Below are 14,861 nucleotides of genomic sequence, written 5' to 3' on the forward strand. Positions count from 1 at the left end.
CATGGAAAACAGAAATTAATAACTATTTACAGGCTGCAAGGAAATGTGCAGATATAAATATTTTGGAGTGGTAAAAAAATCAGGTTCATATTTATCCCTCATTGTCAAAAATGGCTCGAGACATTTTAAGGTGAACTCGTCCGTGCCAGTAGAAAGACTTTCCTCAATAGGAACTCTGACTATGTCAAAAAATAGAATCGGATTACAAAATAAATCTTTAAAAGCACTAATGTGCATCAATTCCTGGGTGAAATGCTCTTTAATGTCTAAAATTTGCGAGTTTGATTTCTAATTTATAAAAATGTTATATTGTATTAATATTAAATGTTTTTAAATTTATCAATATAAATGTTTTTATTGAATAAAATTTTTTTAAATTCGTATATAGTAATTTTTTTTCATTTACAAATATAAATATTTTAGTTTTTTTGAGAAATAATCTTGACAAAACTAATAATCTTGACAGTCTTAGTCTTGGTATTGTCTTGATAACTAATTAAAAATTTTGTCTTGAAATTCAAGACAAGACTAATCTTGGAATCTCGTGCAACTCTAATCGACGAAGATATAATAAATGGGGATGAAAAGGGGGGGGGGAATAAAAGAAAATCAGAGGTCAATTGCCGTTTCGTAATGTGATCACTGCAAAGCTGTTAAACGCCACGCCTTTCATTTCATTCGGTCCAATACGAGCAATTTTGAGAGTCCTCGCATACATAAAATGGAGAAATGAAAAATAATTTTTGCGGACGGGAACAAAAGGAAAAAGTAGAAGGACAAGACTTTCACAGAAACACCATCCAGTGACAATCGTTTAGCGAGAATTTCTCTTTCGCGGAAAACTAAAAAAAAAAGAAAAAAAAAGGAAAAAGTATAAAACATACTTGCAGAGCAAGAAAAGGGAGAAAACGTAACAATTCATTTTCCCTAGCACAGGTGAATTTCCGTCTCGAAATAACAAAGCTGCATTTTTAATGAATCAAAAAAAAATACTTAAGGCAACATGTTGCTTTGAAGAGAAATTGGAAAAGAAATGTGGTGAAATCTGCTTCGCGCTGGAAAAAGATTGGAATCATCTTCACGAGTAGGAGGGAAGAAAAAGAAGTCAACACTGAAGTTACAAGTAACAACAGAAAATAAAAGACCTCACCAGCAGACCTGATTAAGTGACTATTCGCGCAGAGGTATCGAAAAAGAAAGGAGAGAGAGAGAGAAAGAGAAAGAGAGGGGAGGAGGGAGAGAAGAAGGGAGGAGGGGAAGGTATCGGAAGCAGCATTGCAGTTATTGCTGGCAGCTTTTCGCAAAAGTCCACGCACAAGTCAGGAGAATCAGCCCCTCCGTTAGCGTAGAGTTGGGTCTCTCTCAAATCAAGAAGGGGGTGGCGTTGCGGATCAATACCAACTGCCCCTATTCTTCGCGGAACTGTATATGCACGCCCCGTGTATATCTCGCGCGGCCGAGACAGACTTGACGCTCGAGTCGTGCATACAGAGTGTCCCAAATCATCAAACACCTCTTTCATTGAAGATTCTTTGGCCAATGAAAATATTTGAATTTTCCCTTGGCGAAAATAGACCTTCGAGACATTGATGAATAATTTTACGATCGAAGAGGATGGGCTTTTTACAAGCTATAAACATTGGGTTATCAGAATTGGCAAAATTAGGGTATGGTATATTATGGTATTTACTTATGGTATTATATTTTTTAGTTGATTTCAGGAGGGATTTTAATTTGAGCTTCAAACTGAGAATAGAATTTTAGTCAGATAGAATTTTAATTTCAAGATCAAATATAAGATACTATGGGACAAGTTGGAAATTTGTGTAAAATGCTGATGATCCGACATTGTTTAGGAAAAATCGACTTCAAATTGGCTGGATAATTTGCTATTGAAAAAATTCAGTGGTTCTGGGACACTATTTATTGGTGCGATATTCACGATTGACAATTCATAAAAATCAAAGAAGCAAACAAAAAACCAAGTGACTTTCGTGAGACGGCTGACCAAACACAATGGACTACTACTGGTGATCTTCCCAATTGATTTCGCGTGGTCGAAACAGACCTGATTCGTGTATATAATATTCCGGGTCATCAAATGTCTTTTTTCGATGCATATTTTCCAGTCAATATAAAGACGATTTTTCGTCTTTCACAGCACAATAGTATCGATAAATTAATTTCTACACAATAAGCATCGATAAATTAATTTCTACACTAAGAAAAATCGTTTGATTGTACTAACAAGACGTACATAATTGAAGGCATTTTGATTAAATCAAACAAGAATTTCTAGTTATCATGATAAGACTTGATTTTTTATAACTAGAACGTTTAATAGATTTTACTATAAGGATTTGGTTAGTATTTTCTGGTTGGATCTATCAAATTTCTTGTTACATTAATTTCTTTGCTTGCCACTCTTAAACTCGTATTCAATATTTGCCATAAAATGTATATAAAGAACTAGTATAACATTAACATTAAATCCAAAGTGTTAACATTAAATCCAAAGTATATTTTTTTTCTCTTATAAGCAGTAGTGCCAGAAAGAGGAGCTAGCTCTCTGATTGTGTGTGTTTGAGCTACATCCTCTTCTTGCATCACTGTTTATGAGTTTAATTTCTAACAAATTGAATTTAAAATAATTTATTCAATAATCTGAATTGAATTTATCCAATAATCTTGTTGGAGTTCAGAATATTAAACAGACTTTTAAGATTAGATGGAAAAAATTTTAGACAATTTGATGCTGACGAGTTTAGTATTATTGACCAGAAAATTTGGTAAATTTAACAGGAAGAAATGAATCAGATTCATCTGATAATTCCTACAAGAATTCTGGTTCGTCCATTTTCCAACAGACATACTGCTTAAATCTACCAGAATTCTAATTAATGCAACCAGATTTTTTTCTCAGTGTAGTTATAAACGAAGACAAAGGAAGATAGACAAAATAAGATAGGTAAAAACCAAACCTAACTTTGTATAGTCAAAAAGACAAAACTATATTTCTCACAATTAGTTAATTTCATATAGAATTTTAATTTGAGGTTTAAATGTAAGATACCATGGAGAAAAATTATAAACTTGTGTAAAATACTAAGAATTTCGATATTATTAGGGAAAAACCGATTTCAAATTGACTAGAGAATCAACTAAAAAAATCCAATGCTTTTGGGACACCATTTATACGTATTGTGTTCACTTGATAATTTGTGAAAAACAAAAATAAAAAAACGATTTCTCGTGAGATTTATCGACACAATCCACTTATTGGTTAGTGATTACTCTCGCTTTAATCAGACCAAAAGCAAATATCGCTGTCCCTTAGCTAGACTTTCCCCAGTTTTTAACATATTAATACACATTTACGTGTACGTAGATTTTATAAAATCTCTCAGGAATAATCATCCGCATTAACCTCCCCACTTGGTAAGGATGTTGACTTATTAATATGGATCCTTGACCAGCATTCGTTCCATATTTAATGATTTCAAAAATATTTCCAAAAAAAAAACTCTCTTTGCTTGAAAACGATTCTTTCTCTTACATTGCATGGTAAAGTAATACTTCAATATTAAATGGACACTTTTATAGTTGCACGTTAATAATGAAATGTATCTCGTGTCTCGAAATTTATAAAAGAAAATATTGTCCTCTCATGCAAGAAGAAACAAGTCGTTCCGCTTGTCTGAATTGTACGGGCGGGAAACTTGTATAATTAAATTCTCAACTTCTATATAGCTCTGGAACCAGAAGATAAAGAAGTTACATAAGTGTTTTCCTCGCGATTATTTCGCGCGAGACATTTATAAGGATGATTTTATCATTTCTCTAGACATAATAAAGTCTCATGATGCTTTATACGTTATTACACTCATCCAGAAATTTTATAAATAAATCAGCTTTAGGTTCATGAAACTTCGAGCCAAAAAAACTGGACATTTTACTGGATATTTTACTTTTTCCACCAAAAATCGAAGAAAGGTAAAAAGTATTAATTATGTAATCTTTTATATCGGTTATATAATGAGTTAAAGATAACGAGGTTCACGTCTTTCCATAAATATCCATCAAGTTCAAATAATTAAAAAAAAAAGGAGAAATAATTAAATAATTAAAAGGAAAAATTATTGAATAATTAAAAAAAAGAAAAAATAAATAGATAATTAAAAAAAGGAGAAATATTCTCGGAGAAGAGACTAAATATAGGTGCGTTTTGCATGATCGGATACGTGGAATACAGAGGACAAAGTGAGTTTTACGATATCATCAAACTTCTCTCGTTATACGATTTAAACTTTCGAACTAACCGCGACCAGACATCGAAATTCAAAAACATGTACACGCATAAATTTTGATCCAAAGTATATAACTACGTGATTTCGCATTCTCGTCAAATAAGCGTGTGATCAAATTATACTGCTTAGTTTTAGCAATATGTACCATAAAATTTAGATTACTCATTCACGATTCCATTAGATGCACAGATTAAATTAGAGAATATCCTTTTTCCGCGTAAAAGCAACGAGGTATTAAATAATTAAATAATTAAAAAGAAAAATTATTGAATAATTAAAAAAAGAAGAAATAAATAAATAATTTAAAAAAAGGAGAAATAATTAAATAATTAAAAGGAAAAATTATTGAATAATTAAAAAATTAATAATAAATAAATAATTTAAAAAAGGAGAAATAATTAAATAATTAAAAAGAAAAATTATTGAATAATTAAAAAAGAGAAAAATAAATAAATAATTAAAAAAAGGAGAAATTAAATAATAAAATGATAAAATAATAAAATAATTAATTAAATAATTAAATAATTAAAAGGTAAAATTATAGAATGATATACGTAATATGTGCAAAATATTAGTGAAATGAAATTGTCCCGATATGATATTTCATCTGATATTTTATAAAACTGTAAAAAAAGGATATTTGAGACAATGTCAAATATTTTGAATAACTCTGACAACTACGTGAACAATTTTGCATTCATTATTTCAGAATAATATATTATAATTTGTTATCCATATGTAGTAGAATTCTGGGAGACTTGTAAACGGTGTGCGAAGTGCCAAGCTATTTTACGAGAAAGCTTTACATGGATCACGATATGAAGCAGCTGTATACGTAACGCGAAGAAATAACGACGTATGATCGATGATGGATACGATATAAACAAGGATATAAGTCTCGTTCTCGAGATTCTCTATCGAAAATAAGGACAAACAGACGGTGTCTATGAACGATAAAGTGAATAATGAAATCTTTTATCGTTTATGTGGCACGAGATAATGCCCGCGGCAACACCCATAGAATATTGATATCCTACAACTTCACATTTTCGCGACAAAATCGTGAGAAATAGAATTTTTATAATAAAATATAAAATATATGACTCGCCAGAATAAATCTACAAAAATGCAATAGATTAAAAAAACAGAAATCTTATAAATCAAATTCAAAAGCAACAGGGTGTCTACTTGAATCTTGTTAAAAAATCGCCTGAAAATTCTCTAATTTTCCAAATATTTTCGTTCAAATTCTACTCTGAGTAAAGAAAATATTTTAAAGACTTTTTTAATGGAACTTAAAGCAAGTTTTTTTATCGTACGCGTTTTCTAATGCTTTTCACATACAAAGGAGAAAGACAAAGCCATTAAATTTCAAATGCTAGATTTATAAATATTATTACTAAAAAACTAAATAGCTTTCGTTAAGATAAAAATTTTTAACTTTCATAATATTTTTATTTTTTATCATTTAAAATTAAAATAAAGAATATTCATATTAATATTTCATTAAGAAACATTCAATATACATATAACAGGGATAGATATATATTTATAATTTATATATATTTTTCTTTTATCCTACAACTTCACATTTTCGCGACAAAATCGTGAGAAATAAAATTTTTATAATAAAACATATGACTCTCCAGGATAAATCTACAAAAATGCAATGGATTAAAAAAACAGAAATCTTATAAATCAAATTCAAAAGCAACAGGGTGTCTACTTGAATCTTGTTAAAAAATCGCCTGAAAATTCTCTAATTTTCCAAATATTTTCGTTCAAATTCTACTCTAAGTAGAGAAAATATTTTAAAGACTTTTTTAATGAAATTTAAAGCAAGTTTTTTTATCGTACGCGTTTTCTAATGCTTTTCACATACAAAGGAAAAAAACAAAGCCATTTAAGTTTCAAATGCTAGATTTATAAATATTATTACTAAAAAACTAAATAGCTTTCGTTAAGATAAAAATTTTTAACTTTCATAATATTTTTTATTTTTATCATTTAAAATTAAAATAAAGAATATTCATATTAATATTTCATCAAGAAACATTGAATATACATAAAAACAGGGATAGCCTATTATTTACAATATAAGAGCAAAATTATCAAAAAGGTAGAATTCTTTTTTTTATTTTTTATTTTTTTTAAATTCTCTGAATCCTAATAAAATTCCCTAATTTCTTCAGGTATAAAAAATTCCCTGAGTTTTCTATGTTTTTTCAGGAAATACATCCTGAAACATATATACACGTGAAAAGAATTATAAAAATAATAGCATAAGATAAAAAAAATTATACAGTTATTTAAAAAAATGATTATAAAGAGAATCATAAAATAAATAAAGCATATTATGTGCATTGCTCTATTAAAAAAGTCATAGTAAAATATACGTATTTGTCATATGCATACCTAGAGAATAAATCAGATTTGAAGCTAAGCTGATGATGTAAAGTTACAATGCAGACAAATCTCTCTCTGTCGTATAAAAACGCATAACACATTGTCGTTGCAATAACAACTCACGACAACCGTATTGCTCGTCTCATGCCGACATAATTCAATAATGAACAACCAAATCAGATAACGGACTAGCGCATAGAATCTTGACATGTGTATTACATCTCGATACGATCGTATTTCCAACATATGTTTCAAGCGGTTCTCTCTGTATCATTATCTGCTATGCAATATCAGTATATCTAGAGTTACAAACCGGAACTAAATATATTCGCGATTTCATAAAATGCGTGAATAACAAAATCATCCCTTTTTAATGTAAACTGAATATGAAGGACCAGACCACTATATTTTCCCTTTTAAAAAAGATATTAATAAAGATATGATATTCATTTTAAGAATAATACATTTCTAGACTTTATTGAAAGAAAATAATAGCACAAATTTAATTTTAATTTAATTTAATTAATAGTATACATTTAATTTTAATTCATAAATTTAACTGTAATTCATCAATTTAATTGTAATTTATATTAATAAACTTTTAAGTCAATTTTAAATAATTTAAAAAGAAATCATATTATTATATATTAAGTAAACTATTGATCTGATAAAGAAACAATCTTCGTGTAAAAAATTCTTTTTTTTTTAATTTCTAGACTTTATTAAAAGAAAATAATAGCACAAATTTAATTTTAATTTAATTTAATTAATAGTATACATTTAATTTTAATTTATAAATTTAATTGTAATTTATATTAATAAACTTTTAAATCAATTTTACATAATTTAAAAAGAAATCATATTATTACATATTAAATAAACTATTGATCTGATAAAGAAACAATCTTCGTGTAAAAAATTCTCTTTTTTTAATTTCTAGACTTTATTGAAAGAAAATAATAGCACAAATTTAATTTTAATTTAATTTAATTAATAGTACAAATTTAATTTTAATTTATAAATTCAATTGTAATTTATATTAATAAACTTTTAAGTCAATTTTAAATAATTTAAAAAGAAATCATATTATTACATATTAAATAAACTATTGATCTGATAAAAAAACAATCTTGGTGTAAAAATTTTTTTTTAATTTCCTGAGTCACAATAAAATTCCCTGATTTCTCTAGGTACAAAAAATGAATCCCCTAAGAATCCCCAGGTTTTCTGTTTTTCCAGGAAATACATCCTGAATGAATACGCGAAAAAAATTACAATTCAAAAATAATAGAATGGCAAACAATATATAATCAAGTTGTTTAAAATTAAACAAATATTTGAAAAAATGGAAATCATGTGATAAATCGGATAATAATAAATTATTAATTAAAATATTTTCTCATAATTTTCTCATAAATGCCGATTGTAATCAGTGACACGCGATGATATAAAAAGCACATACACACACAAACACATGCATAGAGTTCGGTTTGTGCAAGAACGCGTCCATATGACGTCCATGTAATTCCACATTTCTGAGCTTGTACATTCGAGGAGAGATCCCGTGTCGCTTTGTTTGCCGGCGCCTGTCACGCGATAGTATCTATCCATCAGTTTGTTGTAACGCTAGTTACAACAATATGTATGGTAACAGCATCAAGTAAATCTACATACGTGCGAATTTGTGCTGCCTTTATATACTTGCGCGACGTACATATACACTCGAAATTAAAGCCGGAGTCTAATTGTAAGGACCGAAATTATCGAACATAATAGATTGTTGAAGCTACTAACAGTACTACTACTACTGTAAGGATGCCATTATTCGCGGTGTAGATGAATATTGAAATAAAATTGATTGTTATAATGACTGCTATTATGTATACCCACAAATTAAAATAAAATGAATGTAAAAATCGAATGTAAAAATCGAATGTAAAAATGTAACTTAAATCAAAATTTAAAAAAACAAAAATTGAATGCAAAAATGTAACTTAAATCAAAATTTTAAAAAATAGAAATTGAATGTAAAAATGTAACTTAAATCAAAATTTTAAAAAACAAAAATTGAATGCAAAAATGTAACAAATCAAAATTAAAAAAAAAACAATAAACATAAAAGCTAGATGAAAATAAATTTCGGTAAAATAAAAATTAAAAGGTAAATTAAATGAAGTTAAAGAGAAATTAAAATTGAAAAAAATAGTAAGATAAGATAAAAATTTATTAAAATAAAATATTATAATCATAATCCTCCCACTTAAATTTTGTACTTTTAAAAAAATATTTTTATCTCAATACCTCGTACAGATTGTTGTATTTTTGCCTGTATTAACAGCATCAGGGTTGACAAACATCAATATAATCAGGCGGCATCGGGGCCCTCGTGCAACCGACATAATCGAAGATCACCGCGGGACAAATGGATGCTGCGATGCGTGATGCATGCGTCGCGATACTTTGCGGTCTCTTGAGAAATTACGAAATGGTCAACGCAGTGAAAACGATAAATCAGTGCTTGCCGAGATTGCTAGAAAACGTGTTTGGCAAGAAGCCGAGAAAAATGTGACCTCTTGCCGTCACTTTATGACGTAAATTCGCTTACGAATATGTACACATATCTGTGAATACAGAGTGTCTCTCTAAGCAAATACTGTAAAAAATTTTTTCTCTCATCTTTCAAGTATTTTTGTTTAAAATTTTCGAGTAAAATTAGAGAACTTTTTTTTCGAGTAAAATTAGAGAACTTTTAGATGCAAGTTTTTAAATTAAATTTCTTTATTGCATGCACCTTTTAATGCTTTCTACTCATGCAATCAAGAAAAATAAATACGGAGTTTAAATTCCAAATATTAAATTTGAAAAAGTACTCGAAAACATATTTCTAAAATGAAAGAAAGTCTTTTATAAAAAATCTTTTATAAGAAAAAATTATAATATAGCAATATATTTTTTAAAATTATAAAAAACTTTATAAGACTAAACAATTATTAAAGACAATTTTTTCAGAAAAATATCACGAATCCCAATAAAATTCTATAAGAATGTTTTCCTAGGTAAAAAAATTTCTGAGAAATCTAGATTTTCCATTTTTCCAAGAAGAGAATAGAGATCCAGAAATATAAAAACCAACTTGAGAATAAAAGCCATTAACGCTTTCATCGATCGTTTCATAAATTAATGATGGAAACTACGTAGGACGTTATTATTAATGTAGAACAAAGTTAAACTAGAAGGAATATATGTATACGCGACCATTAAGCTGTGGATAAACTCCATTATTATTTCACATCTAATTATGATTAGCTTGTAATGGATCAGCAACATTAAACGGCTCGTTACTTTTCCTCCATGTGAATTGAGCCATTAGAATAATTACCGGGCGCGAATTAATATGCCACGAAAAGCGGAGCGGCTTTGACAGTTCGCGTGCTACGACAAATTTGCGCGAAACCGCGGAAAAAATATGCCATCGCGTGGGCGAAAAGTTGCGGCGATGCATCCCAATGCGACCCGATTACGGATGTCGAATTTCGGTTTATCGCGCAAATTTGCGCCGTCCATACAGATAGGAAAAATGAAAAATCGCAACAAATCATTCCGGTAGAATCGGAATGTAAACGCGAAAGTGGCTGGCGATGCCGCAAAAAAAAAGAAAAAAAAAACAGAATAAATTTTGCCTATTCACGTATTCTCATCGTCGTATGAACGTATGGCGATGGTATATCTATCGCATATTTATGCACGGAATGTATGCAGCTCAACGGCGAGCTTTCTGATCGATGCGAGTTCTATGGCCGACGATGCATATGGCAGATGATATGATACAGTCCCGAGGAAACGTGACGCGTCAATACTCGAGCCGATTGGAGAGGCAGCAAAGGTGTGCATTAAATGTCATCTCTTTATTCTTTAGGGGAATAGAGTTGATAATTTTTCTAGTTCTTCAATTTCCAAGTATCAATGTAAATTCGCAATGTAATATCGCGTCTCGAATATCGAATTTTTGATATCGCGTAGGGTTGTACAAGACCCAAGACAAGACAATATTCGTAAAAATATTGTATTGGTATTGAAAATTTTGAAAAATTTAAATCTTGGTCTTGAGTAAATATTGGTTGCAAAAATCTCGTCTTGTATTGTCTTGTCTCGATTTTATTAACAATTTTTTATCTAATATTAAAAAATTATTTAAATAATATTTAACAATTTTTAATATAATTTGAAATAATTATTACTATTGTATTTAATTATAATTATTACTATGTAATCGATATAAATGTCGTCTATTTACTTAAGAAAACATTTACTGTTTCATGGAAAACAGAAATTAATAACTATTTACAGACTCCAAGGGGATGTGCAGATATAAATATTTTGGAATGGTAAAACAATCAGGTTCATATTTATCCCACATTGTCAAAAATGGCTCGAGACATTTTAAGTTCAACTGCCTCGTCCGTGCCAGTAGAAAGACTTTTCTCTATAGGAACTCTGACTATGTCAAAAAATAGAACCAGATTACAAATCTTTAAAAGCTAATGTGCATCAATTCCTGGATGAAATGCTCTTTAATGTCTAAAATTTGTGAATTTTATTTCTAATTTATAAAAATGTTATATTGTATTAATATTAAATGTTTTTAAATTTATCAATATAAATGTTTTTATTGATTAAAATTTTTTTAAATTCGTATATAGTGATTTTTTCCATTTACAAATATAAATATTTTAGTTTTTTTGAGAACCCAATAATCTTGACAAGACTAATAATCTTGACAGTCTTAGTCTTGGTATTGTCTTGATGACTAATTAAAAATCTTGTCTTGAAATTCAAGACAATATCAAGACTAATCTTGGTATCTCGTGCAACCCTAATATCGCGGTTTTGTCGAAGGGTTCGTTTAAAGGGGATTTGCAGAAAGGTCAGCTGATCGGAACATAAAACGCCTCCTTTAATTTCCGAAATGCAAAGCGCGATTATGCGTCACGGATTCCTCGCGTTTTCTCTCATGTATGTGTTTGTGCAACAGCCCGTACCATTACGAATGCATAAATCCTACGAGCCGATATCGATCGTCGACAAAGAGATGGCCGATGAGAGGGTAAAACTACTCAGAAAAGGAAGAAGGAAATATTTGCGCAAATACAGTTTCCTTGTATCTCTTGGAAAAATGCTTTGAAATAAATTTGTTTCAGCTAGGTTACTACTTCTTGCTATATTTCAAGCTAATCCGTATATATGAACGAATATGGTTTATGCGCGATGCCTCATTTTCAGACACATGAGATGTTAAAATATCATCGTGATATGCGAGATATTAAAATTGTTATTGATTTATATAACACGCAAAACATATGAATAGTCTGTGTAATTATGTGTGGAAAATATTTCGCGATTAAATAACTGTTAATTTCCGGAATCGATGCACTAATATTCCTTGTAAATCATCATCTGTAAATTTAAACTTTAAAGGTAAACAAATATTGGGTTATCAAAGATATCAATATTACTTGTAAGATATTTAAATTATTCAAAAATTATTCAAAAACATCAATATTATTTATAAGATGTGTAAATTATTATAATTAATGCCATATTGTATGTTATTTCGAAATCAATTTCCGAATCAATATCAATTTTTTGATTGAGATCATCGGTCATTCTAGTAGTTCAAACGATGTATTTGCAACATTATTAAAATTCTTATTGATTTATATACATTGATTTATATACATAAAACACATAAATAATCTTTATAATTATTTTGTGAAAAATACCTTGCGATAAAATAACTGTTAATTTCCGGAAAAAAAGGTTTATATATCGATGATATAATCGATGCATTAATTCCTTGCGAATATCCGTAGATTTAGCATAAATAAATATTGGATTCTCAAAAATGTCAATATTATTTGTAACAAGATATACGCAAATTATTCATAATTAATATATCATACTGTATGTTATTTCGCAATCAATTTCCAAATATCTCGATTGAAATCATCGGCACGGTCATCATAGATAGCTCGATCAATGTATTTACGAGATTATTAAAATTCTTATTAATTTATATAATACATAAAACACATAAATAATCTTTATAATTACTTTGTGAAAAATAGCTTGCGATAAAATAACTGTTAATTTCCGGAAAAAAAGGTTTATATATCAATGATATAATCGATGTATTAATTCCTTGCGAATCAATATCCGTAGATTCAGCATAAATAAATATTGGATTATCAAAAATGTCAATATTATTTGTATCAAGATATACGTAAATTATTCATAATTAATATATTATACTGTATGTTATTTCGCAATCAATTTCCGAATATCTCGATTGAAATCATCGGCACGGTCATCATAGATAGCTCGATCAATGTATTTACAAGATTATTAAAATTCCTATTAATTTATACAATACATAAAACACATAAATAATCATTGTAATTACGTTTAAAAAATATCTCGCAATAAAATAATTATTATTTTCCGAGAGAAAAAGTTGATGTATAATCGATGCTCTAATTCTGTGAATCAATATCTGTAGATGTAAATGTAAACAAATATTTGATTACCAAAAATATCAATATTATTTGTATCAAGATATACGCAAATTATTCATAATTATGCCATATTATATAGTCATATTATATCGAAATCAATTTCCGAATATCTCAATTGAAATCATCGGCACGGTCATCATAGATAGCTCGATCAATGTATTTACAAGATTATTAAAATTCCTATTAATTTATATAATATATAAAACACATAAATAATCATTGTAATTACGTTTAAAAAATATCTCGCGATAAAATAAATGTTATTTTCCGAGAGAAAAAGTTGATGTATAATCGATGCTCTAATTCCGAATGAATCAACATCTGTAGATGTAAATGTAAACAAATATTTGATTACCAAAAATGTCAATATTATTTGTATCAAGATATACGCAAATTATTCATAATTATGCCATGTTACATCGAAATCAATTTCTGAATATCTCGAGTGAAATGATCGACACTGATCCATCATAACTCGACTGACACACTTGCAGGATTATTAAAATCCGCATTAATTTATATAATACATAAAACACATAAATAGCTTCTGTAATTACGTGTGAAAAATATCTCGCGATAAAATCTGTTAATTTTCGAAAAAAAAAGATGGAAGTATAATTGATGCGTTAATTCCATGCAAATCACTAGTAGACTTAACGTAAACAAATATTGGATTATCAAAAATATTATTATGTAAATAATATAATATTATATAATATATAATATATAATAAATAATATTATATATATATATATATAAAATATATATAATATATATAATATATATAATATGTATAATATGTATAATATATATAATATATATAATATATAATAAATAATATTATATAAAATATAATAATTATATAATATTATTATGTAAAATATTATTTGTATAATATTATTATTTTGTAAAATATTATTTGTATAATATTATTATTTGTACAATATTATTTGTAATAAGATATATGCAAATTAATGGCCATAATTAATACGCCATATTGTATTGTTATTTCGAAATCAATTCCCGAGATATCTCGATTAAAATCCTCGATACAACCGATCATTATAGAGATCGATCGACGAGCTTACAGGATTAGTGGCAAATACAGTGGGAAAAACTCACGTTCTCTTCGACGGTCTTCTTGATCTTCACACTGGCCTCCACCACGGTCTTCCCGGCCTTGTTCACGGCGCTGTACAAGAATCCACCAAGACTCTTCGCACCCGCCAGCGCCTTTGTGGAAACTAATGGCAGACAAGAGACGAAAATCAAAATTGATGCATTGTTTCCTGTACGCAGTGTTTGTTGTAGATAATTTCAAAATTATCTAGATAAAGATAAAGATAAAAATCCGTGGATTTATCTTAGATGAGATAAAGATAATTTTGCTTTTACTTAATCTAGATGAAAGATAAGATAATTATTGCGATAATCTAGATAATTATTTAGATATTTTTGTTTATTTTAGAAAACTATAAATATTTGTAAAAAATGTGACGCAGATTATAAATGGGATATTAAAATCATAAACACATATTCTTTCTCTTTTCCTAAAGAATATTTAAATAGTAGCAAA

General features: G+C 28.3%; 1 protein-coding gene across 5 annotated transcripts in view; it reads right to left on the reverse strand.

Annotated features, from left to right (window-relative positions):
- LOC105257855 (synapse-associated protein of 47 kDa) overlaps positions 1 to 14,861 on the reverse strand; it is a 149,201-nt gene that overhangs the window by 94,433 nt on the left and 39,907 nt on the right. For all 5 annotated transcript variants that reach the window (XM_025413810.1, XM_025413802.1, XM_025413821.1 and 2 more), the window contains exon 4: positions 14,408 to 14,529. In XM_025413810.1, coding sequence (XP_025269595.1) covers positions 14,408 to 14,529 — 122 coding nt within the window. The remainder of the gene's footprint in view (positions 1 to 14,407; positions 14,530 to 14,861) is intronic.

Source organism: Camponotus floridanus, unplaced genomic scaffold (genome assembly GCF_003227725.1).
Source record: "Camponotus floridanus strain SB8 unplaced genomic scaffold, Cflo_v7.5 scaffold11, whole genome shotgun sequence".
In the NCBI taxonomy this organism is placed as follows: domain Eukaryota; kingdom Metazoa; phylum Arthropoda; class Insecta; order Hymenoptera; family Formicidae; genus Camponotus; species Camponotus floridanus.